General features: G+C 39.9%; 1 protein-coding gene across 1 annotated transcript; it reads right to left on the minus strand.

Annotated features, from left to right (window-relative positions):
- Positions 1-705: 705 nt before the first annotated feature.
- On the minus strand, positions 706-25,183 carry tjp3 (tight junction protein 3). Its single transcript, XM_080032007.1, has 28 exons — positions 25,022-25,183; positions 18,311-18,367; positions 17,470-17,594; positions 16,782-16,884; positions 16,307-16,601; positions 15,654-15,757; positions 14,980-15,169; positions 14,752-14,827; positions 14,056-14,253; positions 12,567-12,743; positions 12,367-12,473; positions 11,310-11,394; positions 10,396-10,572; positions 9,718-9,806; positions 9,521-9,593; positions 9,265-9,341; positions 8,668-8,734; positions 7,781-7,937; positions 7,259-7,367; positions 6,936-7,155; positions 6,369-6,580; positions 6,175-6,270; positions 5,972-6,051; positions 5,616-5,826; positions 5,333-5,433; positions 2,106-2,702; positions 1,346-1,404; positions 706-1,248 (listed from the first exon to the last, which is right to left on the minus strand). Exons 2-28 carry the CDS (start codon positions 18,356-18,358, stop codon positions 1,128-1,130), a joined length of 3,954 nt encoding a protein of 1,317 aa, XP_079888133.1. The 5' UTR covers positions 18,359-18,367; positions 25,022-25,183; the 3' UTR covers positions 706-1,127.
- Positions 25,184-25,395: the final 212 nt, after the last annotated feature.

Here is a 25,395-nt window from a genome sequence, read left to right on the forward strand (position 1 = left end):
CAATTGTGTAAGTTCAAATAGCTATTAAAATGACCATCTAGACATATTAAACAGGGGCATTCAAATCACCAAGTGAAAATGTATTAATTCTATAAATTCATTGGTATTTACATTAACAACTTTTCGGAAGTTTCTTCTCAAAGTCAAAATAATTTTAAATAGTATTACAACTTTGAACGACTGGCTTTGAGTTGTGGAGTTTCACTTTAAATTGGCTTTCATAAATTGTCCTCTTCTGGGCACTATTGATACAGAAGTCCAGGTCCAGGGATACGATAAGTTGTGGGCACTACTCACCCTCACGCATATTTTATATTTGAGAATATGCACCATTTGAGCATCAGAGAGGCTGCTACATTAATTTGAGGTATTAAATGTAGGGCTCCTATATAAGGCGAGGACCTTAACATTAGGACATATTTATGTAGTGCATCAATGGTCTATATTTAAAAACACATCACATAAACCAGAAAATTATTGCAACATATTTAACCTGCTGCCTTTAGAGGGCCCCTGGGGGGCAGAGGCAACTGCTTTCTTTGCCTTAGAGGAGTGTAATATCATGTGCATGAAAAATATCATTGTACAATCATTTCAAATAAACAGTCAGTCTGTCACTCATTATTAGTTATCTTGATTGTATTTACTTATACAACTTGCAAACACTTTTATTTTTTGCCATTTTATATATTGAACAAACCCAAGTTTGAAATCAGGAAAACAGTTTAATGTAGAAAAGGTAAAAGAGGAATTTAATACATGTTCTTGCATATTTCTATGAAAAGTTATTTGCATCAGCTCTAATACAATGTGAGTTTGTTTATAGGCGACATACGGTAGCAGTAGAAAAGTGATTTGTTTGACATGGGGTATTTTAAATAAAAATATAAAACAAACAAGATAAGAAATCAGGCACTTTGATCCTAACATTCATATGAGAGCATTCCCTTTGAATTTTAAATCTTAATCATCTGTTTAAGGTTGTAGAAACCTTCAATCTTCATCAACCTGCTATGTCCCACACGTGAACAAGGCCACAAGACCAAACTTTGCTTCTGCGAACAAAAATGTACATATAAGTGAAATTGTTTCTATTTCCTCATCATTAGAAAAGGAGACTCCAGCTCTTATAGTTCTGTTGCGGGACCCCATTCAATGTCTTCCACCTCTTCCTCTTCCGCATCAGAGCTGTCGCTGCCCCGGATCTGTGTGCGTCTAAACTGGACTGCTTGGTGATGATGTGCCAGCCTGTCAAGAGAGCAGCAAAGAGGGGTTAAGATTGGCACATAGTCTCGGCATGGCATTTTCTCTACAATCCAAAGCCAGACTTAAGAAGGGCACTTACACGATGAACTGGGGTCCCTTCTTTTCCTCAGCCTGTGCCTGTGGCTCTGCAGAGCGAGCCTAGAGGGGAGGACAAGACGGATTGTAAAGCACTTTCTAAAGAACTTTTCATATTTCTTTCACATGATTCTTGACAATAAAAATGGCACATATCCTTTACAATACTAGTGACAACCATTTAAAAAGGAAAAAAAGCCTAATTTTGCTTATGTTATTAAAGAAAAGCTAACTTCCAAATGTTTTAAGTTTTTTTTCACCAGTACTTCCAATGAACAATGCCGACAAGGTTATGCAGACTGGTGCTACAACTAATGATTATTTTTATCTTAATTCATTTTCTGAATTAATCGATTCATTGTTTGGTCTATAAAATGTGAAATAATTGCAATAAATGTCGATCAGTTTCCCAAAGATATACTGACTAAGAAAACCAGAAAAAAACTTTCCATATGAGATGATCAAATGAAACACAGGGTCTAGTCATTTGAAATGAGGTTACATTATAGTATAGTATAGTAGATTTTATTTGGACATGGACATGACAATGTCATTGGACGAACCAGATGCATTGTTTACAGTGTATTAGCATAAATGCTAGTTTACAACACCTGTCCACAGGAGGCTTTTTAAAAACAACAGAAGAAACTAAACAAGACAGAAACAAGATCAAATACTGATAAAAAAACTGAGAATTAAAAGAGTAAAAATGCAGTATACAATAGAGTACAGAGCAGCAATATAATGAGTCAAATATTATTTACCCGTTGTAGTTTCTCCTCAATAATGGACAGGCTTGGATGTTGTGGGCTCTCGAGCGGCGCCCCAGCATACAAAGGCTCTTTCACCGAGTACCTGCTGGTTGGGTCTGGAGCTATAAAATCCGGGGGTCCTTCTGACGGAGTGGTGGGCTCAATGAAATCACCGCCCCCGAAATCTGAGTCTGTGAAGCTGCGATGAGAGGGCTCTTCTTCTTCTTCTTCCTCCTCTGCAGCGCTGTGTGGCGGGCTGGGACTGTCATGGTGGACTAACCGGGGCTCTGGTACGTGCATTAAGGGCGGTACCTGTCTTGATGAGTACCTGGTTGAATCTTCAGGGTCAGACTCTGGGTCCTCATCGGAGCTGTGTTCAGCCGCGGGCTCAGAGGATCGTGCTAAAGCGGCTCCTGCCTGCCTGGAGCCTCCGTGGGGCCGGGCTGCATTCTGACCAGGGTAAGCCTCCTCCAGGTCCTCGTTGTCGGTGTAGGCCTCTCCGTCAGTGTACGGCTCTCCATCCGTGTCCTCCAAGTCACTGGCAGCACTCAGGTAGTCCGACTGCGTTTGGTCCAATGCATCCAAGTCCTGTTCACCACCACTCTCCAGCTGCACAAGAAAATATAGAATTCAGCAAGGGGACATTTAACAAGCTGTTTAAGGACAGATACCACTGGTGCTGATTCCTTTTTAAGTTAAGCTTGAAAGGTACAATGTGTGATTTGGAATATTTAGTGGCATCTAGTGGTGAAAGATCTAGATTGCAATGCTCCTAAATTCTACACACTGCACCTTTAAATATTTGTTCATTATTCAAAAAGTGTGTCTTTGTAAGAAGAAACATGTGTATCTACATTTATTATGTACCTGTAAAAAATGGTTTTATACTTTTGTCAAAACTGTAACCCTTATGCCCTATTAAAAAAAAGTTACACTGGGACCGTTAAGTACATTTTGTGTATTTTGACCTTTAAACTGCATTAAAATGATGAAAGATCAATATTTTTTCACAATTTTTTTTTTCATAAAGGGGTTGTTATTCAATCTATGTCATGATTTAATTAATCACAATTAAAAATTAACCCTTTAGATGCCAGTTTTGATCATATACCACCAACCGCTTTATTGAAAAATACACTAAAATTCAATATTAAATTTATTTTTTTAACTTTGATTATTATTAGTATCACCGGCTCACCCATCTGAATACTAGGTGAGAAAAATGTCAGATTGAATAAAAAAGTTACACTGGGACCGTTAAGTACATTTTGTGTATTTTGACCTTTAAATTGCATTAAATTTATGAAAGATCAATATTTTTTCACAATTTTTTCTTTCATATTTTTCATGAAGGGGTTGTTGTTCAATCTATGTCATGATTTAATTAATCACAATTAAAAATTAACCCTTTAGATGCCAGTTTTGATCATATACCACCAACCGCTTTATTGAAAAATACACTAAAATTCAATATTCGAATATTTTTTTTAACTTTGATTATTATTAGTATCACCAGCTCACCCATCTGAATACTAGGTGAGAAAATTGAATTTGGGGAATTATTACTTTTTGAATAATGTCAAATTGAATACAAAAAGTTAGATTTCTACCATTGACTTACATTATAACGAAACTTTTTGGCAACCCGCCTTTAAATTAAAGTGAAACAATTTTTTTGCCTCTGATTTCCCATTTTACTGCAGAAAACACAATGCAATTGGGTAAAATGAAAGAGAATAGTAAAATTTACCCATTTTATCACCTCTTTTATCATCAAAATATGAGTTTTTATGATGAAAACAACTCACTAAAACTACAAAATAACAGCTTTTTTTTTTTTTTTTTTCGTGTGTGAGTGTGTGTGTATGTGTCTGTGTGTGTGTGCAAGTGTAAGTGCATGTGTGTGTGTGAAAGTGTGCTTGTGTGTGTGTATGAGTGTAGAGAAATTACAAGGGGTACAGATTTACAGCCCTAATATCGTATGACACATGCAAACACACACCCCCCCCCACACACACACACACACACAATCTTATTTTGTCATGGACATGCAGACATCAGTCCATACTATCCATATCAGAACACCTGACATTTTTCTTTAGATTTTTTGTCACATTGGCCACTAATCCTGAAGTTTGACAGAAAATATGAAAATTTCAAATCTTTCCTCGTTTGTGTCATTTGGCATGTTTGTTCCTCGGTTTGAGACCATATGAAATGAATAAATCAACTAGAAATGGGTTAAAACCTAAAATGTGATGCCTTACCTTCAAAATGAATGCAAAAAATTATATAAATTCTGATTTTATCTTGCCATTGCCAAGGAAACAAAAATACTGGTTTTATGGCTTTTTATGAGTTTACGAAATGGCATCTTTTTACACAAGGATTTCAGTGTGTTTGAGTTCACACAGACTAACTCCTGGAAAATATTTTTTCACTTCAACCATTCTGACTAAAAGAGGTGTTCACTATCAACACATCAAAACCATTTTATTGTATTTTTTTATTTTTGTTATTGGTTTGCAGCCATGAATTATAAAAGGATGCCAATTTGTTGTAAAGGGTCACCATAGAGGTCAGTGGGGGGGGGGCTAAAATGGGGCATTTTTTTTATTGACCTTATTTTTACATAAGTCTATCAAGTTTACTACAGAGAAATGGGAAATTACAGTCAAAAATATTTTTCACTTTAATTTTAAGGGGGGTGTCAAAAAATGTCGTTATAATGGAAGTCAATGGTACAAATCGTGTAGTTAACGGTCACAGTCAGTGTAACAAAAACATCTCACACAGTCAAAATGAAGTGGAAATGGATGAAACTCAGAATATCAAAACTTCATTGTAAAACACACCTTCTTACCAAATTTTATGGCTAAAGGACAATCACAGCCAAAATTATCTCAAAAATGCGACCCGAGATACACAAAATTCCACCAACGGGGGTTAATCTTAAATCTGTTAATTAAAGTATCTCATGATAATTTTTGGCCTGAAGAAATTTCATAGCTATTTGACCCTAAATATATATTTTCATCATATTATTATAATTTTTTTAAAGAAGCCTTATTGAATGCAAAGTTGAAATTCTCGGAAGTTGACATTACAAAAGATTTCTTTATAAAACAAATATTTCTTCAGACAAAATCGAAGAGGAAAATAATTAAATGTGACATATTTAGGTGTGTGTGTGTGTGTGTGTGTTTGTGTGTGGGGTCAGAGGGAGCTGTGTGTCGTACCGTGACTTCAGACACCCAGACAGGTTTGGACTGTTGGTGGCGGATCTTGTCCTTTAGACTCTCAAACCAAATACCGGAGTTGGGCTGCAGGTCGACACGAGCTGGAGAGAAAGTCAGGAGAAAGTAAGTTCTTTAAAAGGTGAGAATTATATGAATTGTAAACGAGTACCGGTAAGAATGAATAGATGCATAAAGAAAAAAGAAGCTTCACATTTAACTTGTATACAGTCTGTTATAAATTATAATAAAAGATATGGACTGATGTTTACTCATGTGTCATTACCTGAGAAAAGATGGCTGCAGTGTTTCCTGAGCTTGAGGGCCTGCGTGTAAAGGCGTCTAGAGCTCTTGTTGGAGTCTGGGCTGTACCTCTGCCTCATGGCCTTAACATCTTTGCGGCTGTGAGGGTCCAAGAACAGCACCATTGGGTGGTACTGGATGTAGTTTAGCCTTTCCACTGCAGTGGGAGTGATGTCCAGAAGAGGGTGCTTGTCCTGGGAGAAGAGAAAAGCAAAAAAAAAAATGGTGTGTTAGGTGTGAGTTGGAATTGGAACATAAAAATAACAAGACTTATGTAGCTGTTAGACTTGACAATCAAATTGTTTTCTACTTCTTCCAGTTAATTAAAGACTAACATACCTTCTCCGCTATTCTCCTCACAGTGTCCAGTTTAATGACTGTGGAGCCGCTATCTGATCCACCACTGCGAGGAACCATATCTGCAATAATGCAAAAATAAATAAAACAATGTTTACGGTAATGTGAACGCAGGAATAACATATTAAAACTGGAAGAATGCGGTGCAAAATAAAATGTCTTGAATCAGGTTAAAAAAAACTAACCTGCCACTTCATAATCATCGGGCATCTCTTTGGCCAGCTTCCCCATGGCAATATCATTAAGAGGACCCATAATGACAATGGGTCGTTTGAAATTAGCTGGAGACGCAAAACAATTCAGGAAGGTTAAAACTTGCACAACACGAGTTAGGACATGAATCTATATCTTGTGTGTAGAAGGATGAAAACACAACAACCTTCTCTGAGCAGGACTCTCTCATAGGCCGGGAATTTGCCCTGTATGGTGAGCTGCAGCAGGTCGTCACGACTCCGGCGGTTCTTGTCGTTCTTTTTGTTCCCTCTGAGTCCCCGTAGTTTCCAGAACTCTGCTCTGGGCCCAGCCACCTGCCTGTCACCCCCCCCTCCACTGGCACGCTGCGCCTGCTCCAGGCTGGCAAATGCCTCAGCCCTGCAAGGAGGTAACGACAGATGGGGAAACACTTTTTAAATGGTTCTTGGTTAAAGCTAGTGCGTAACTTCTGTTGCCTCCATGAGTTATTCTGAGTCAACACAACAACACTGCCGGTGCATCTACATGAGGTAAGCCTTCTGCGATCGTGCATGGAAGTACAACACAAGTTTTTAAAACGCTGCCATACTGAGAAATACGGAGAGAGCTCAGTGGAGCTGATAAACTTAATCAAATTTGTGTCAACTTGTTTTGCAATGGCTTGAGTGTAACTCACTATTAATGTATATGAAAAATTTACACACTATAGCTTTAAACAATAACAACTCAATCTGTATTCCCATGCGTTCCTGACCTGGTCTGGTTGGGGATGGTGCCTTTATCCATCTCATGCAGGTCGTTGCCCATGCGGATGGCCAGCCAGTTACCTAGCTTCCCGCGGTGCATGGTGTCCACCACCCTGAACACCTCCCCTCTGGTGAAGCTCAGACCAATGGGGCTGTCTGCCTCATGGTCAAAGTGGGATCGAATGTAGAAGTTGTCCCCCAGGTTGGATTTGATGATCTTCTTATAAACTGAGGAAAGGCAAAAGGCAAGATCAATACAATTTGGTCAATGACGGACAGCAGCAGCTTTAGCCGTAATCAAGTCACTGAAGCGGTTTAGGGAATAACTTACTGTCCATCTTGTGCTGAGTGCAGATGGAAACCTGCTCTCCTTTCCGGATGTTCAGCAGGAAGTTGGCTGCCTCTTCACGTGTGAAATGACTAAAATCGATTTTATTTACCTGAGAAGGAAGGAGTAGGGCACTTAATAAAAACACTAAATTAGGCAGATCACTCTCACACAGAAAGTCACTCTATTCAGATTTCAAACATTTGCAATTTTGAAACTTCACTATAAAGTATTTTAACAGATTTTATTTAACTTTGACTGATCTGAAGCTCAAATGGCAAGGAGCGTTGATGTTTAACCCTTTGCACATACAAATAAAAATATATATAAAATATAAATCTTGCTGACTCATGGTGACTTATGGTTATATTTTTGGCAGACCAAAAATGAGCTGACGATTTAACGGGTGAAGCTTTTAATAATTTCTCGTCCTAGATGTTGAGATAAATATTAACCTTCTAATTAACGTTTGCGCTTAAAATGAGGTAATAATGAATGTTAACACAAGGTTGTACGACATCTCACCTCCATGATCTGGTCTCCCTCTTTCATCCCCTGTGTATACGCAGGGCTGTTTGGCTGAACTCCACCTACAAATATCCCCACGTCGTTGCCTCCCACCAGCCTCAGGCCCACGCTGCCATCCTTCTTGAACGACACCGTGTGAAGATCTGAGCTGTACCTGTACAAAAGCGTGAGAAGGACAATAAGCAACAGGTTGATTTGGTTTGAGATAAATTAAGTAAACTCGAAAAATTACGACGGTTATTAACAACAAGTTAAAATACGTGTTTGTTTTTTTTCGGAAATATGGAAGGCAAAAATAAAGAATGACTGGAGAAAAGTTTCCAAGTTCTTAGAGGATGTTTAATGAAGTGATATCACAGGACAGCTTATGCAGGTTTCAGAGACAGCAAAAAGTGAAAAAAGTGAAGGCTTTTTAACCTCCCTAAACAAAGGACAATGATTGGTTTTTATTGCTGTCATCTGGTTTCAGGGATCATCCCCTTGTACATCCTGGCCATCCTCTTCATGAACCTATGCGAAAGTAGGGTCAAGCTTCCCAGCCTTGAATGTATCCAAAGCTTGACAGGAGAAGGCCTTTGTTATTAAACAGATACATCGCCTTGCCCTCTAGGCTTACCTTATGGGAAAAACATCGTAAAGTTTTACAACAAGATTTATTGCTGTTCTACCTCCTCGTCTCCAAAGCACCAAGAATGAAGTGAGAACATTTATTAAATCACAAATGTGAAGAATATATAAATTGTTTAAATGATTATACAATGGGTAAATGCTAATTAATGGGGGGGGCATAATATCATTAAAATTAGAGTTATTTTCCTAACAATTACGACGGTTATTGTTGATGCATTCACTTGAATTAGGATTTACAAATGAACATGACTCACCCAGTGTGAGGTGTGGGGTAAGAATCTGGAGGTAGGGAGTAGATAGGCTCTTCTGTAGGCGGCTTGGCTGGATGAGATACAGAAATAGTAAGACTCCCTTGCATCTTGTGCTACAAATAGTTTTATTTTGTTGTGATCAGTCAATCTTTAATTTTTTTTTGATGGATCAATAAGATAATTAAAGCTATAGTGCATAACTTGTTCATATAAATGAATGTCGGTTACATGCAAGCCATCGCCAAACGAGTTGACACAATTTGATTCAGCCTATAAGCTCCAGAAAATGGTGTATTTCTCAGTATGGCAGCAGAAACGCTCAGTATTTACAAACTGGTGTCGCCCACACATGCAAAGTAGCTGAGAAAAATCCCAAGAAGCGCCCAACAAATGCTTCAGTTGTTAATTCTACTGCTAAGAAAAAACCTGGACGTACAGTAAAAGGAATAAAATCCACACTTGATCATCGTGTAGACAGTGTTGTTGTAATTCCTCAGAATTCCTCATGGGGGCAACAGAAGTTTCGCACCATAGCTTTTTTTTTGTCTAAAAAATGTCATAAGATCACATTGTGGCAGTAGTTCTAATCTTGAGCCTTACCGTAGGGGGTTGTGTTGCTCTTGACTGAAATCCCAGATTTGACGGCGCCACTTCCATTCTTTGCAGGGCGAAGAGCACTGTCAGATGGAGAAATCATCAATCTTTGATTTATTTGTAATAACACATATACATTTTAAATGGTGCAAACAAAAGGTCTTAAAGAGGTTTAAACGTTACAGTAGCTAAATAACCTCTTTGTTTTATATGCGGATAATACTGATTTGATTTTGATGGAGTGCATAATAATTGGCCATACCTGCGGTGGCTGTCCCCCCGCTCAGAGCTCCCAGACCTCCTGAGATTATAAAGCTGGTCCGATCCTGAGGAATCTAGAAAGAGTTAAACAGAGAGAGAGAGAGACTGTGGTTAGGCCTGAGTTTTGGCCTTTCAGCCTCCAAGACTTTAGATGGAGGAGACAATGAGGATGAGTGTGTGACAGGAGAGTAAACTCGCCATCAGGAGGCGGTCCGGTGGGTGAGGGGGCGCGGCGAGGAGGGTCCTGCTTCACAGCCACCAAAGAGGGTTTTTTCTCAACTGGGACTCTGAGAAAAGAGTGAAAGAAGGGGAAGACTGAAACCTTATGTGATGCAATCTTTGCAGGAAGTCTTATCATGTGCACAGAGTGTTTTACAACCAGTGGGAAGTAGATGAACCAGTCGGACAGATGTCCTCACATCTCTACAGTGAAGCGGTAAAAGGTGCACTCGCATTTTACATTTTCAGCTGTGCTCGAGTGTGTTCTAGTCTAACCCGACTAAGCTGAACTCAATTAGCCCTATTTCACTTTATTCTACTATTGACTCTTTACAATAACACATATTGAAGATATATTACATAAGCATTTTCTGTTAACTATCAAAACATTTACAAACTGCGGGCATATTATGTGAACTGCCCAGGTGCTGATTGTGTGCTTGTTTTATTTGCTTTTTTTCTTATTTACTTGGTAAAGTTGAGAGTTGGGTTTCTGGTCACGTATTAAACTTATTTATCTATTGGTTTAGTTCAGGGACATTGCACACTAATCAACATTCAAAATGTAAGTGAGCCAGAGTTAGCCTAAGAGGCTAGTTTTCATTGTAAAGTACTGAGTTATGAGAATGTATGATAGACGTTACGGCCGTCTCTCACCTGTATTGTTTGTTAGCTGTGTTGGACTTTGTGATGCCTGTAGATTCCCTGCGAGGGACCGATGTGTAACTCTCCTCTGAATCGGACTCTGAAGGAGCTTTCTGTGGCGGCTTGCTGGCAGTGGCATTCCAGCGTGGTGGCTCCACCGAGGGCTGCAGGGCAACATCTGGCAGGACTCTGCAAGAGAGCAGAGGGAGGCGGGAGTGAGGGAGGAGGAAGACGACAAATCTCAGTTACGTTTGGAGAAGGGGGGGACCTGTGGCTAGTATGATGATTATTGATGAGAGGATGAGACTTAAAATGTTCAATATTCACCTTAGTGTCTCTGAGGGAAGCTCTCTCTCTTTGATGGCTAACTGCTTTGTAACTGATCACAATTAGCCATTGAGTATTATTAGTTGTCTCACTTGATCTTGTTAGGTCATGTTTAGGTCAACTTTTACACATGCAGATTTGCAAGGGACTGATAGAGAAATTGCAGAATTTTTCTACATGATGCTGGGTGGGAATATTGTTATGCTTCAGATATAGAGGTCCTCTGTTTAATCAACACTTAGCCACATACAGGAGAGGGGACATGTTCAGGGAAAGTCACTTTTATTATCATTGGTTGACACAAAACACAAATACTTGTTACACAGTGGAGAAAAAAAAAACATATATGAAGAAAAAAAAAGGACCACAAAATGAACAAACCAATACAAATCACAGGACAGAAAGGGGTAACTTAAGTTTTTTTTAAAATTGTATAAAAAAAACAAGTGATTAGCTCATTTTTAATAACAGGAGAAGCATGCTCAGTCATTGTCCCAGTCCGTGATGGCTTGCCGGGTTTCAGGGGAGGGGATTTGGTTGGGGGCTAGGGTAGGGGATGGAGTTTTGGGTTTGGGGCTTGGGCAGAGCTTCATGTGTACCTGTATCTGCTGAGGGGGTCCTGACTGTATGTGGTGCTAGTCCTCTGAGGAGGCGCCGAGCTGCCGTCCGACTCCGAATCAGAGTCTGAAAACAAGGAGGACAGCGCTTAGAAAAAATGCGGCAGATAAAACTAAAACATCACCAAGTATTCATTTGAATGATTATGATTTCTTATTATAAGTATTCATGATATATATGTTATTATTTGTCACATTGTACAGCTTTTTGACGTCTGCCAATGTTTTAAACCGCGATATCATGTTGCAGATTACTCAAGGTGATACACTGCAGGTGAATTGGGAAACATTTCCATTTGGTTGATAACAATAAAACAGCCTTTTAAAATTTTATTTAAAAAAAATAATATATACTATGTACAGGTCTTAAAAATTTATTTTTGGAATAGTTTTAGGAAACAAATCTATCATAAATCAGGCAATTAACAACATATGAACAAATCCTTCTTTACTAATCTACGAAATAGTGCTAAGAATGACTGGAAATTGTAATGATGTAAGGGCTTTAGAAGTTGAGACTTTTGGTTAAGAGTATTAAAAACATATATTTTAAGATAATGGCCATGAACTATGGTTGTATATGAAAAATATACAGACTCAAACAGACAATTGAAACATGCAATGTACAATGTAAATGCCTGCAGAGTCTCGCCTTAATTTTCAAATCTGACCAACAGCGGCTTTTATACCACTTTAAGTTGATAATATGTAGTTTAGTCTATTTTTGATGATTATTTTCAGAATGAATTTTGAGACATACATGCTTGTATGATTCAGGTAAAGGGACCCTTAATTATTACGATTTATTTGAGAGAAACACTGCTACGAATGAAGGCTACAGTCAGATCATTTCCACTATGGCTAAAAAATGCTGTAAAGAGCACCTTGCATGTTTGCTCTTGCCTTAGCTTTATTTGAATGTTAACACCCGTTCAGCAGCAAACATTCAAAGATTAAGTAAATACTTTCAAAGTCAGACAAAGTTCAGGATGTGCTCTATCAAGAAAGTTGTTGATTGTGTGCGTGTGTGTGTACTGACCTGGGGGAGGGACTCTGACGGGAGAGTTGACCCTTCTTGGTTGCTCTAGACGAACAGGGATGGGGGAGGCAGTCCTCAGTCCTGGATGATCCAGAGCAGGAAGAACTCTGGAGGGGAGAAGACAGTTAGGAAAATGCCTGGTGGAAAATAAAACCTAATTTCCTCAAGGTGTTGGTAGTTGAATCAAGCTTTGTGCTTACTTGTATCTGCTGTCTGGGCGGGGGCTGCGGGCTGGCGGAGAATTGCTTCGGTCAGAGTCTGACTCTGACACAGGCTTCCGAGGCCGGGAGGCGGAGGACGTGGGTCGAGACACGCTCCAGTTTGGGACTATAGGAGAAGACCGCGGGTTGGGCAGAGTGGACACACCAGACAATGTTCTGGAGAAAGAGGAAAAAAAGGAAAAAATTCATTCTCTTTATTTAGCATTGGTTTTTGTTTGTTTTTTAGCTATTGTTATTAAGTGCACTTGAGAAACCTGGATATAGTAAGTTCTCTACCTTTTTAATGTCCTGTAAACATGAACGCAAAAAAAAACACAGATTTCTTGGCAACTTCTGCACATTTTGAAACAGGTTTTCATGAGAGTAAATGTGTATGACAAAGACTTCCTACATAACAGTGAAAGTATCAACTAACCACAACATAGTGGAATGAAAGGAACAATAACTACTGGAACCAGTGCATTCTTCTTCCATCTGATCCAAAATAACTCAGAGTCAGACTAAAACTGACAAAAGAACTAATCTCAATGTTTCTATAGCTGAACAGAATACGATAATGGTCAAACACAGGCATACAGTAAGAAAATAAAATTACATTCATAGTAAAACCTGACCGTGGCCAATTTTACATGCATGTATTTAGTGAAAGAATAGTAACTATTGATTATTGAAAAACAATAAATGACTGTATTGAAAGCTTGGTACCCTACTGTATAAATTAAATCTGTTGAACATTCAAAATAAATCACCTATTCCTTTAGCCTGGCATTCCCAGACCTGCCACTAGGCGCTGGCAAATAAAATTTGCTGCGCGTGTTGGTCTGGACACGCTCCGTTGAAGCTTATCAAGAAAGCCAGAAATCTGGCGGGCGCGCCAGAGCCCTTTATATGGTACTCTGGGGAGGACGTAACCGGATGACGACAGTGACGTGCATGCGACGTCGAAGCCGTGATAGTAAACATCAGAGATGGCTGCGGATATGTTGTGTGAGTTTGAGACTGCTTTGGCCTCGACCCTTAACGATTTGGAAGACGGCACTCAAATCTTTCATTAGCAAGTAAGTGGAATGTTCTATTTTGCCGACCGACAACGGCAAACGTTTAATTTAACAGTTTAACAGCTGTTCGCTAAACGAAAGGGGCTTACGTCGCCTTGTGCATCGCTCTGATTGGTTGTAGTGCTATCCAACTGCGTGCAGTGGCATTTGAAATGCACGAGTAGGAGCCGCCCCTTGAGTTGGAAATTACTATTGATCGTCGCCAGACCCTCTATCGTTCAAGATATCAGGGTCTGGATTTCCAGGCTACTATTCCTTATCTTATTTTGAGTTTTTGCGATTAGACAATTATCTACACAATTAAAACCTAAAGACACTGATTGTCAATTGATTTTATATGTTGTCAACTGAATAATAATAATATAATTGATAATTAAGATAATTAATAACACTATGGAAATTGAACTGACTTGTATTTGCTGGAGTGATCCTTTGATTCGGGGCTGATTCTCCTGACGGGAGGAGGAGAGGCGCTGCGGTCCGACTCAGACTCAAACGGAGCGGACTGTCCTCTGCGGGGCATGTGGCTCTTTGCAGGAGGCCGCGTCAGGGTGGAGCGCACTGGGGACGAATCCCGAGACTTTGCTCGTGGTGGTTCAGCTTTCGTTCTGGGTAAAAAAAAAAAAAAACATACAGGAATGATCTTTAATGCATTTATTTTTTAAATTGAAGAAAGGAGCTCTTCTTTTATTAATCAAATCAGGTTTTACCACTGGAAATTGCAGTACTTTGAATGAATCGGAATCCATTTCAAAATGCACTAAACCCTAAATTATTACTGTGACTATGTTCAACACCTCTTTGTTTGCTCTATACACACACACATCACATAATCTATGAGTACCGGTATTTGGAAGATGAATAACAAGCAAAAAAAAATAATATTAAAATCAAATCACTATGCACACACTGACAGGAGAACATCAGATGGCCTGGGTGGTTAGAAAACAAAACTAGCATTTGGTGGTGAGACAAGTTTTGGGTAATTGTAGTTGACAGATAAATCAGGGTTAAAAAAAAATACACTGAACTACTGAAAGATTACAACGATTACCTCTAGTTTATGGTTTATTAGCTTTGATGGTGGGGTTGCTTTATGAGTGTACCTGCGTGTCCGCTTCTCTCTGGTGGGTTGACGGGATGTTCTGCGAGGCGCAAGGTCTTCGTCAATGTCTGAGATGTCTGATTGGAAACAGAAAGGGACTTCAAAGACTGATACACAGCTAAAACCATCATCAATGACTTTTGACATTTTTTTTTCTCCTTATGCTTTCCCTCACTCGTTGCCATTGTCTCTTTCCCAGTACCAGCGCCTCCCTCCCTCCCTCCCTCACCTTCCAGTTCAGAGCTGCTGTCTTTGCGGCGGTCGTCCTCGCTGTTGCGCGGGCTGTCCTCCACCTCTGGGATGGCGACCAGGAACTTGCGGTCGTCCCTGAGGACCGTCATGGTCAGCTTGCCGCGGCTCTTCTCCACCAGGTGCTTGGTCTCCAGTAGGGATAGATTCTCTGTTGTCATGCCATTGATCTGGTCAAAGGAGAACAATCATTTAGGGTGTAACTTTGAGTGTGTCAGAGAAGTGAACATTGTACTAAGGTATATTGTCATTGCTGAACTTTCCTCACAGGGAAATTGGATCCCTGAAACACCGTTTGAAGTAAGAAAGCTTTCTTAAAAGCTACTGTTTCACTGTTGTTGTGTTTACAGCAGCAGGGCTCGCAGTTTGGTTTACAAATATGTTTTTAGTCTTACGTTTGGTTCCAGGTTCCTCTAATCATTTAGTTTGGATTTATTATGATAGAATTATTCCAAATGAAGAATTGTAGAGTATATTTATTTTGTAAACTGACTGCAGGATTTGTAAATGTAAACAAATCCCCCTAATCTGAAACTGCATTGTGCACCTTTATACATGAGAATTATTATTTTTTATATAGTAATTTGTTTGTATGAGTTGTAGGTATTTGGACCCTATGGTTTTAGATGAATCATCCAAAATCTTCATGCTCACCTTGAGAATGAGGTCTCCCTCCTGCAACGTTCCTTCCTTTGCAGCCAGGCCTGTTTCAGTCATGTGCTTGATGAAGATCTGACTGCCCAGCTTTAATCCGTACTCTGCCGAAATAGACAAACAGCAACAATCCAGTCAGAAATATCTACTAGCCCTGATGCATCAAATAAAAAAAATCAATACCTTCATACCCTTTAACCAACACGTCATCTTAAACCTGCTAAACAGTACTCAAGATTGTTTTAAATAACTATATCGATTTTTATTCACTTCATTTAAATTGCAGTAATTTTAATTGCAGTCATTTTTACACCGCCTTGCTTTTTAGTCCTCTCAATGTTATTTAACAAAATAAAAAATAAAAAATGTTTTAATCTACTATTAAATGTTTCAATGGTCTTGGCTATTTTTGTATCAGCTTCTTGTGGTCCATTACTTTGTTGATACTTCTCTTTATTGTTTGTTTTCACTCTGCATTGTATTTGTGTTGTTGTTTTACTTTGCATTGTTTTGTTTGACTCTACATCACTGTAAATGAGGGTCACCCTTCAATGATCTCTCCAGTATAAATAAAAGTTTGAATGAATGAATTGAATATTGAGTACATCAAGGTAAAAAACAAACATTAGTTGCCTAGTGTCCTCAAGTCTTACCATCTGTGATTTTCTTTTTCAACAGTGTAGTTTTGATGGGTTTGTCTGGGACGTCCTGATATGGCAGCCTCTTGTAGCCCGTCGACATCAACGGTAGCGTGTTTCCATAACCGTTGCGGTCGGGCGAGGAGCTGCGGGCGCGGGATCGGTAGCGCGCAGAATCTCTGTTGTCGCTGCCATCAGAGTTGCGTCGCACTCGTCTGGGCGGGTCCATGTCCAGCAGGTTGGAATGGGACGCGGCCCGAGACGGTCTGGAGGTCGCTGGGATCTGGATCTTGCGAGGGCGTTTTATAGTCTGGACAGAGAAGAAGATGGAAATAGTACGAAGGTTAGAGGCAAAAAATATGGCGGTTGTCTTCAAGTCATGATGCCTAAGGTCCCCCTTTGGTATGGAAGAGATTGAGAGACACACATGAGCAGTAATACATCATAGATTATTTCAAAGTGTTTTGGTCCATGCGTCCTCCGTACTCACAACATTCGCAGACTTGCCACATGTCTTGAGGATCTGAATGGTGTAGTTAGAGTGGACGTTATCCATAGACGTTCCATTGACCATGACAATTTGGTCTCTAGTGCTGCAGAACACAAGCAAACACACACACACGTGATTCAGGTTCTGTTGGGCTAAGTCACTTTACATATGTAAGCACATAGGAGATTGTGTGTTTTTATTATATAACAGTCAAGTCTTAAAGCCTCCGTAAACATGGTCTAAAATATAAAAAATCAATATATGATATCAAAGTTGGGTGTTTCAATAAGCTCTTACAAAAAACACTGTCTTTTACTGTCTAGACCGTTTGAGAGGCCTGTTTGGACCTGGCCGTATCAAACGGTCTCCATGGCAACAGTCATTGTTTTTATAAAATGTTCTGACAGAGAACTGCTGTGATTGGATCAATATATTTATTGTGTCATAAGACCTCCTAGAGCATAGCTCGCCTGAAATACACCAGATTTCTGTAAAGTGTATCAAACTTAAATGACAATATCTTTACATGAATTGTTAAATATTCCTTACTCTTTTTGCATGCAAACTATCATGCAACTAACTCCCTAATATTACATAGGTAGAAAGATTTTGTGGATTTGGGTTTACCGGGGCTTTAAATGAATGAATAACTTTATCAATCATGTAGTCAAGGTTTCATCAGACTTACAACAGTCGTCCCATGGCCGGTCCATTTGGCAGCACATCGGACACCACCACGGTGGTATCCCCGCTGTCTGGGTTGGGCTTGTCCTTGCCTCCCGATATGGCAAAGCCAAACCCAAATTTGGAATCCTGCCATTATGAAAGAATGAGGTAAAAAAAAAAAAAAGAGAAAGGCTTTTAGAGAGACAGAAAATTACAGAGTAACATGACTGAAGAGAAAGAATGTAGTAAAGTAAGCGGGCAGAGTGTGTGGGAGATACAGTAGAGAGATACAGGGGGCAAAAACACATTCCAGCAGGCAGCATTGAGTCTCAGGCAGTGGGACAGTAAAGAGCTGGCTGGTGCTGTGGGCTTGCAGCAGGGCGTGTCAGTATGAATTCCTGCTGGCGTCTGTGCAGTGAAGCTCAGAAAGGTCTAAAGCACGGCCAGGTTCAACTCCCGAGAGCCCTTTCCAAGCACCCGCGGAAACAACACTGAAAACTACCTCAGTGCCATACATCCAGGATCAACTTTTGCCTTCTGTGTTAGTGCAGCCAGCCAGCCAGCCACTGAGCACATATTTCAAATGCACCACAAATAATTGGTCTGCACTCCATATATTAGTATATTATATAGCAGAGTATAGTCATATGACAAAAACACAAATAACTTTAAAAAAACACACACACACACACACACACAGTAAGTACGAAAGGTAAAAATGTGCATTTACATTTATTGTGAAATAGATGTAAAATCTTTACATGCAAGTGAAAAACACATCAATGTCTTCACACTCCCAACAGAAATGCCTATCATTTTCAAGCGCGTCGTAATATTAGATTTTTTAACAACCAATCGCTTACCTTGTTTAGCGTTATTGTATGTTGCTCCCATATTGTTAACTCCTCCATGCCTGGTTTCTGGAAAGAAAAGAACACAGCAGAGATGAGAAAACTTTAACTTTGGCAATAAAAAAATATATATATATATATTTCAACCTTTTAAAATTCAGGTCATTACAGGGAGGACAGTTGAGAGCCTGAGCCAAGCAGAAAGTGTGCCTCTACAACTCAATCTGATCTTAGCATGCTGTCACCTGCCTGAATCCTGCCTGACCGGTATAGAGGAGGGGCTACCTGAGTGTGTGTGTGTGTGTGTGTGCGTCTGCTTGAATGCTTTTAAGTGCCTAACATATAACACCCGGGGCTGTTCAAAAGAAAACACATTGCATAGTTTTTTTTTCATTTTTGAATAATCAGACAATAATTTCGACTGATTGATTGAGAGGCTGGAACCAGCAAATGTTATCAAATGCCAATTCTATTCGGTTGTTCAAAGAAATCGATTCATTTACTTATGGCAGCATTAGAGACAAACATATTTCCTGTTGAACTGACATTTTGGGCCTACACAGCACATTGTATGCGTGATGCTCTGTAAACAGTCATAGTCAAAGCAGTTGGCCCTGGAGGCTGGTGAAACAGTAGAACATTCCTAGATAGTCAATGTCAGTCCTATGCTTGGTTTAAAGGTTGTGGTTAAAAACATTCCTAAACTACCAGGTTATTTCTATGTAGACACTTTGGTCATCTTCCTTATTGGATACTGTATTTTAGGCGCTATATGAAATCTGGATTAGGGGTTTAACATTGCATTGACATGAGAAGAAAATGCCTATCATTCTCCACATACTAGCTTCTTTTTTTTTTTTAAACGTCGGCTGGCTATGGACTACATTACAATAAGCAATGATGACACCTGCCGAGTTAAGGAAAGAACGGGTAAAGCCAGCTACTCTAGTGGAGACACAGAGGTGTGTTGTGTAGTGGACAGGTGATTAAGAAAGCAGCTTGGAATTTGTTCAAAACAAACACTCCTGCCAAGTATCCACGTCACACACCCAAACACATCATCCAGGAATCTACATGAATTTATTGTTTTTTTTTTTTAAATAAATTGAGCAAATGTCTCTTTTCCTAAAAAATGAAAAAATAAAAAACAAAGAAAATGAAAGGAGTAAAAATGTCATGCTGGTGGAGGTACCACCAATGAACACTGTGTGACTAGTGACACGGAGTGACCGAGTTAATCATAAACCTGAAGGATGGATAAACAGCCACTGACCTGATCGCTCAAATAAAACCTGGCTCTACATTGTAAAATCGCATGTAAAGCTGCTGCAAACTGCTACTGTAACCTGACCATTTTACTGTTTGCTATTGTAGTAAACAAGTCAGACAATGCTAATAAACCAGAATTGGAAGAAAGTAACGACTGAATAAATTGAGGAGCAAAGAGCAAACATGCTTGTCAAACAAAACAACTTTTTTTTTGTGTTTAAGCTTTTTGAAACACTTGAGTACCGAGGAGACCTACATTTAAAACAATAAGTTGAATCACAGCACACACACTGTCTGGTACACTGATCCAGTTAACCATTAACTCTGGCTGTAGGACACCATGATAATAATGTGTGTCAATGTTGTACAGGACAAATTCAAAAGTCACCATTGACATGTATTCAGTATTCATACACCACTGCAGGTAAAGGAAGAACATATGCAAATAGCCATAATGCAACCAATCCTCAATCAAGGGATTTTCCTCAAAAGGGGTAGAGAGATTTCAAAAAACACATCGGGTTTTTGCACAAAACAAAGAAACCTCTGTATGCACTGAAAATAATCTATCTCGGTAACAAACAAAATATTTCACCACCATAAACTATTTCCTGCGACAATGGACAACAAACTGCAAAAGCTCATGTCAAAATCGGATGTTTATCGAATGTGAATTGAGCAAAGAAAAGTATAAAATGGACCGGATGAGAAACAAAGTTGAAAGTGATTTACAGCCTACCGATGTGAGCCTGGTTGAAGCCAACAACCTGCAGTCCTTCCCGACACTGCTGCACCTTTGACCACGGTTAATAACTGTTGCCCTTTGTTCATTATTAACCGCCTCGCTTCAGGTTCTTACAGGCAGCAGTATACTAAAGACCATTAATGCTTTGTATTCCTATCTCTCCACTTACCACATGGTCTCTGAACCTTACTTCCATTTCCCACTGGGATTTTTCTAAGCCGGAACCAAAACACCTGTGGCCTCTGGCACTCAATAACAGCCAGCTCCTTATATACACTCTCTGTACGGTAAAAACACCAGAAGCAAGAACAATCACAGATCCCACAATTATCCAACTCCAGTCCTTCCTCCTCAGACAAGCTCTGTATGGATTGTTGGCTGATATCCAGCAGAAACCTGATTCCACTGCCCAAAAAATGATGTGTAATATGACCAGCTGTGGTGTATTCTCTCTCAGCAGGGAGAGAGAGGGGAATAGAAAGCTCACCTGGAGCGCTCCTCCCCCACACAGCCTTTGCCCACTCTCACGGTATCGCTCTCTCTAGAGTCCTTCTATAAAGCTGGGTTTAAGGTGGAGCTGCACTGCCTCACACAAAGCCCCTATATAAAGATATCAGAAGTATATCAGAGTACTGAATATGTGTGACATCATAGAGAGCAAAGCAGTCCTGTGTCTGTTTCAAGTGATGGATATTATAAGCCAATTCTAGATAGAGAAACATATTCTGCTTATTCCACACCTAAACTGAAGACATTTAAACTTGTGGTGCGAAACTCATCTTATGCACAGATCCTTTTTCAGAATGGAGTTAACATTAATTTTGTTCAACTGATCAATGAATGTAGAAATAAGCTAATTAATTCAATAAAATGTTGCTCACTTCTCAGTATCATAAGCAGCTGAAAAAACCTATGGCAGTATGTATGATTAAGGTAGACCAATAGATTACTTAAGTTCACTGGACTTGTATAAGTTCTATTACAGTGTTATCACTAAAACGTATATTCACAAAAAATGTAATTTATTTTGGCCAGGATAATCCTGACATGAAATATCCATGTTGTACACTAGCGACTTTCTGTATGGAAATTACACTCAAAAGTTCTGTTTTTTCTGGTAAATCAAATGAAAGTTCTGTGTGCCTGACTAAAGATTGTCTAGAAAACACAACAATGAAGACACTGCCAAAGGATCCCTGAGGGTGGGGTGAGGTTGAGCGTTATATCACTGTTGCCGTTACTGTAACCACAAACAGATCTTGTCCAATCAAAAGGAATGAAACTATACTACTAAGTACTATAAACAACACAGGTCACACTGGCTGGCATTAAGAGGTTTGAATAGAATCCCTGTTGTTTCTGCAGTACTATCTTTCCAGTGTCCACTTACAGGCACAACCAGCAGTGGTGGTCGGGGCTCCGGCGGGGGCAAAGAGCCAAAGTGCTTCAGTAGTTTCCTTCGCTGTGTCAGATTCATGATATCAGTGTTGCAGACAGACAGACAACAAAAAAATTCCAGATAGGTTTGTTCATGAAAGGACCATTGTAGTCGGTGTCCAAGTCCCCAAAAAGACAAACAATTCACAAGAGGCCACAGGAAACTGCCAAAATTCTTTCAACTTCTAGAAAAATCAAAATCAAATCCCAACAGATAAATTATGTGTCCGGCTGTCCGCTACTCCATGATCTGTATATCCTCAGTTATTCCTAAACTGACGGGTTCATGGAGTCAAACAGGTCCACTTGATCCCACTGTCACTGGTATGTGTGTGTGTGTGTGTGTGTCTCTTGGTTAAATTGAAGTGTTCCCCACAAGGCAGCAGATCGCGGGCTGCTGGCCCTAGTATCTGTCTGCTTTGGGTGCTATGGTTACGTCGGGGGAATGAGAGCAGTGGGCCGTTAATAATTGACGGGGTGTTTGCTTCGCTATAGGTCTGCTTGCCCTGACTAAAGTGTCCTGGGTTCCTACACAGGCCCTGCTGTGTTTTTTAGGATCAGGAAATGGCACTGTGGCAACACAAGAGCTTTGATGGCATCTCTCATTCGAGGATAACATTTATGCACGTCACAAAGGATGATGGGAGCGCTGCCATCTTCTTTTTTTCAATTCAGCTCTGATCATCAGTGCCCTTGCCTCAAAGATTCTGCAGTCAGGGTGTGCAACTTTATGCGTTTAGGAAGAGGAAGCACAAAGAGGATGTTCCAGGTCCGGCAGGTCATGATGTACCAAAGAGTTTACAGGAAGTGAGAACAATATTTAAAAGGTCACGAAATATGTAATGCTAATTTTCAGATTCAGAATTGTAATTTGGGTTTCTACTAAAAACTGTTTCCATTGATCAGTGTCCAAAGAAACCCGTTATATTTCTTTATATTGCTAAATATCCTCTTTTCAGCCTGTGTTGGAATCGCTCTGTTTTTGTCTCTTTAAGCCCCGCCTTCCAAAAAGCCCAGTACGCTCTGATTGGCCCTACATCGACTGCCTGTGTAAGTCCAACTGCCAGTTAGATTTAGGGGTGTCTGGGGTGTACTTATCACAGGTGATTGACATCATAAGGGGAGAGAAATCTGACTGGGGTTTTGAACACAGGTTTTCAGAAAGGTGGAGGTGGAAAAAAAAGAGAGAGGGTTGATTTTCTCATACTTTTGGAGTCACATTAAGGACCCATATTAATGTTGAAAAAACATGAAAAAGTGAATTTTTGCATCCAGAAAACATCAATTTGGCTTTATCTACATAATAGTTGCAAAATCCTTGGCTTGGGTAACCCTAACCCAAGGGGGGGCAGCTGGCCTCTGGTCAGCCAGGACATCAGTGCTGAATTATTAATACTTGTGAAGTAAAGAGGCAAGCTGCAACCACTACTGTTACTAAAACAAACACTTAGCAAAGGGCAACACACCTCTAGGTATTGGTAATCACTCCTTCGTATGAGAAAAAGGACTTTAGTCTGTTCAGCAGTAGAGCCAACCCAGGGGCCGCTTTGTTTCTGTCATTTGAAGATAAGGCCACTCCTGTTGACCTACCTCCATGCAAACTACCAAACTACCTAGTTCAAGCACAGGTTGGCAAGTCACTAGAAATACACAGGCAGCTTTCAGTGTGACACATAGCTGGAATTCTTCAACCGTGCACCAGGCAAACAAGCCACTAAACATTAATGACTGAGGCAGAAAAAAAAGCCTTGAGCAGACTTGGTGGTTAATGAGGAATAGCAAAGCTTCCCTGTTTAAGTGTAGCGATTTGAAAAACAAATACTCCAGAGGTTAACAGAGCCCACAGTGGCTGTAGTAACACAGGCCAGGGCTTTGTGGCATGAACTGTCAACAGGGTGAGTGCTGCAAACTCCAACTTTAGAGCTACATACAATTCCCTACAGATGACTTCTCCTTGGCTATGTGGGACTACACATTTCTCTACACACAAAAAAACTATCTACATTTTTAAAAAGGCCTTCAATAAGCAATATAATTTTTGGCTTGGTGACGTTCATGATTAAAACAATTGGACTGTAAAATGTGACACATAAACCAGTGCATCAAAGTAAAGCTACCTCGAGGGTATAAAGCACATTGTTCAATTCTCGAGCATATAACCTCCATCTAGAGTGTCATCTAAAGAAGGAATACTATAAATAAATGAATCTGACTTTTTAGGTTGTATATCAATTTGGGTTGGAAGACATGAAGACATATAGGTTACTGTAAAACAGTTTTTTATCAGTCTTTTCACACCAAAGTATGTATTCCTCCCTCTGATTCTATAATAGACCACTGTGGACAATGTTGCACACCAATGATAAGTCCTATCCCTTATATAAATAGTATCCTCTCTACATTTGTATTTCTCCATAATGCTTTCTTTAAAGGAGGCTGGGTCGCAAATGAAGCGGACAAAACCAAACACTTTTCATGAATGTGTCAATAAATGAAGGATTCAATACTAACAACCAGGGCCAAATTCTGGGACACAATTTTGTTTTGTTACAGGGCGATTTCCAGAACAGCGAACACTGTTTAATGCACCTGTTCATCCTTAATCAAAAAGTGCATCGTTACTGGAAAAGAAGACGCAGCTGTTGGGGAATGCAGAGAGAAACTATTGTGAAACCCTGTAGCAGGCAGGTAGAAACTTGAATGTGTGGCAGAACCAGTAAGGTGAGGGAGAGGAAAGTGGGGCTCGCAGCTGACAGTCGCCATCCCACCACTAAGCATGCGCACATACGCACGCGCGCGCTCACACCAACGCAATAGCCTACCTGAGGAAATACATCAAACAGCCTGTAAAATATGTAAGACAAAAACAAAATTGTTATGTAAAAAACCTCATACCACAATAGCAAAAATGTAAACATAATATTCATGTTGAAATTCAGTCCTACAGCCAACTGAAAATGAAGGGAAAATGATTTAAGATACAGGCTTTTAGTCGTGTAAATGTAGGCCTACAGGTAGCCCCATACACTTTTGTAGCTAACTCCGTTGCTAAAACCTTTTTTTAGTAGAAAGGCCTATATCACCGTCTTACTCAAACAAAATAAATAAAGCCTAGCCTATCTTCTTCAATTAAGTCAGACAATTTTGGTTTCACTTGTTAACATGTTTCTCTGCAGCTTCTCCACTCCCTCGTCGAACAGATGATGTGTTACTGACAGCCGTGCCTTAACCGCAGTAGACATTTGACAGCAGTGACGCTAATGTAGGCCTACCTGATAACTGCCTCTGTGCTCGTCTTTCACTCTCAGGTGATTCTTCCGATTTAAAAAACCCCACTCGGACTCTTCTTTTTAATCTCACTTGCTCGCGGTTACTGCACCAGAAGTAGTGGGTAAAAGTTTTCACCCAAATCTCGACAGGTGAAGAGGCGCGGCGTCTACGGCTCAACGTAAAGGTGAGTTTCACGACGTCATCACGCGAGTGCAACGTCATCAGCAGGAAGTTGGTCCTCCACGAAAATAAATCCTCCTCCCAGTTTGGTTTGTGATAAGAGCCCGCCTTTAGCCCTGTTAAATAAAGACAAATTAATATGACATGGGGGTGTTTCTGAGGCGATATGTGACACAGTCACTAGTCTTTTTAACAA

The sequence above is a fragment of the Ammodytes marinus genome (assembly GCF_949987685.1).
Source record: "Ammodytes marinus genome assembly, chromosome: 8".
Lineage (NCBI taxonomy): Eukaryota > Metazoa > Chordata > Actinopteri > Uranoscopiformes > Ammodytidae > Ammodytes > Ammodytes marinus.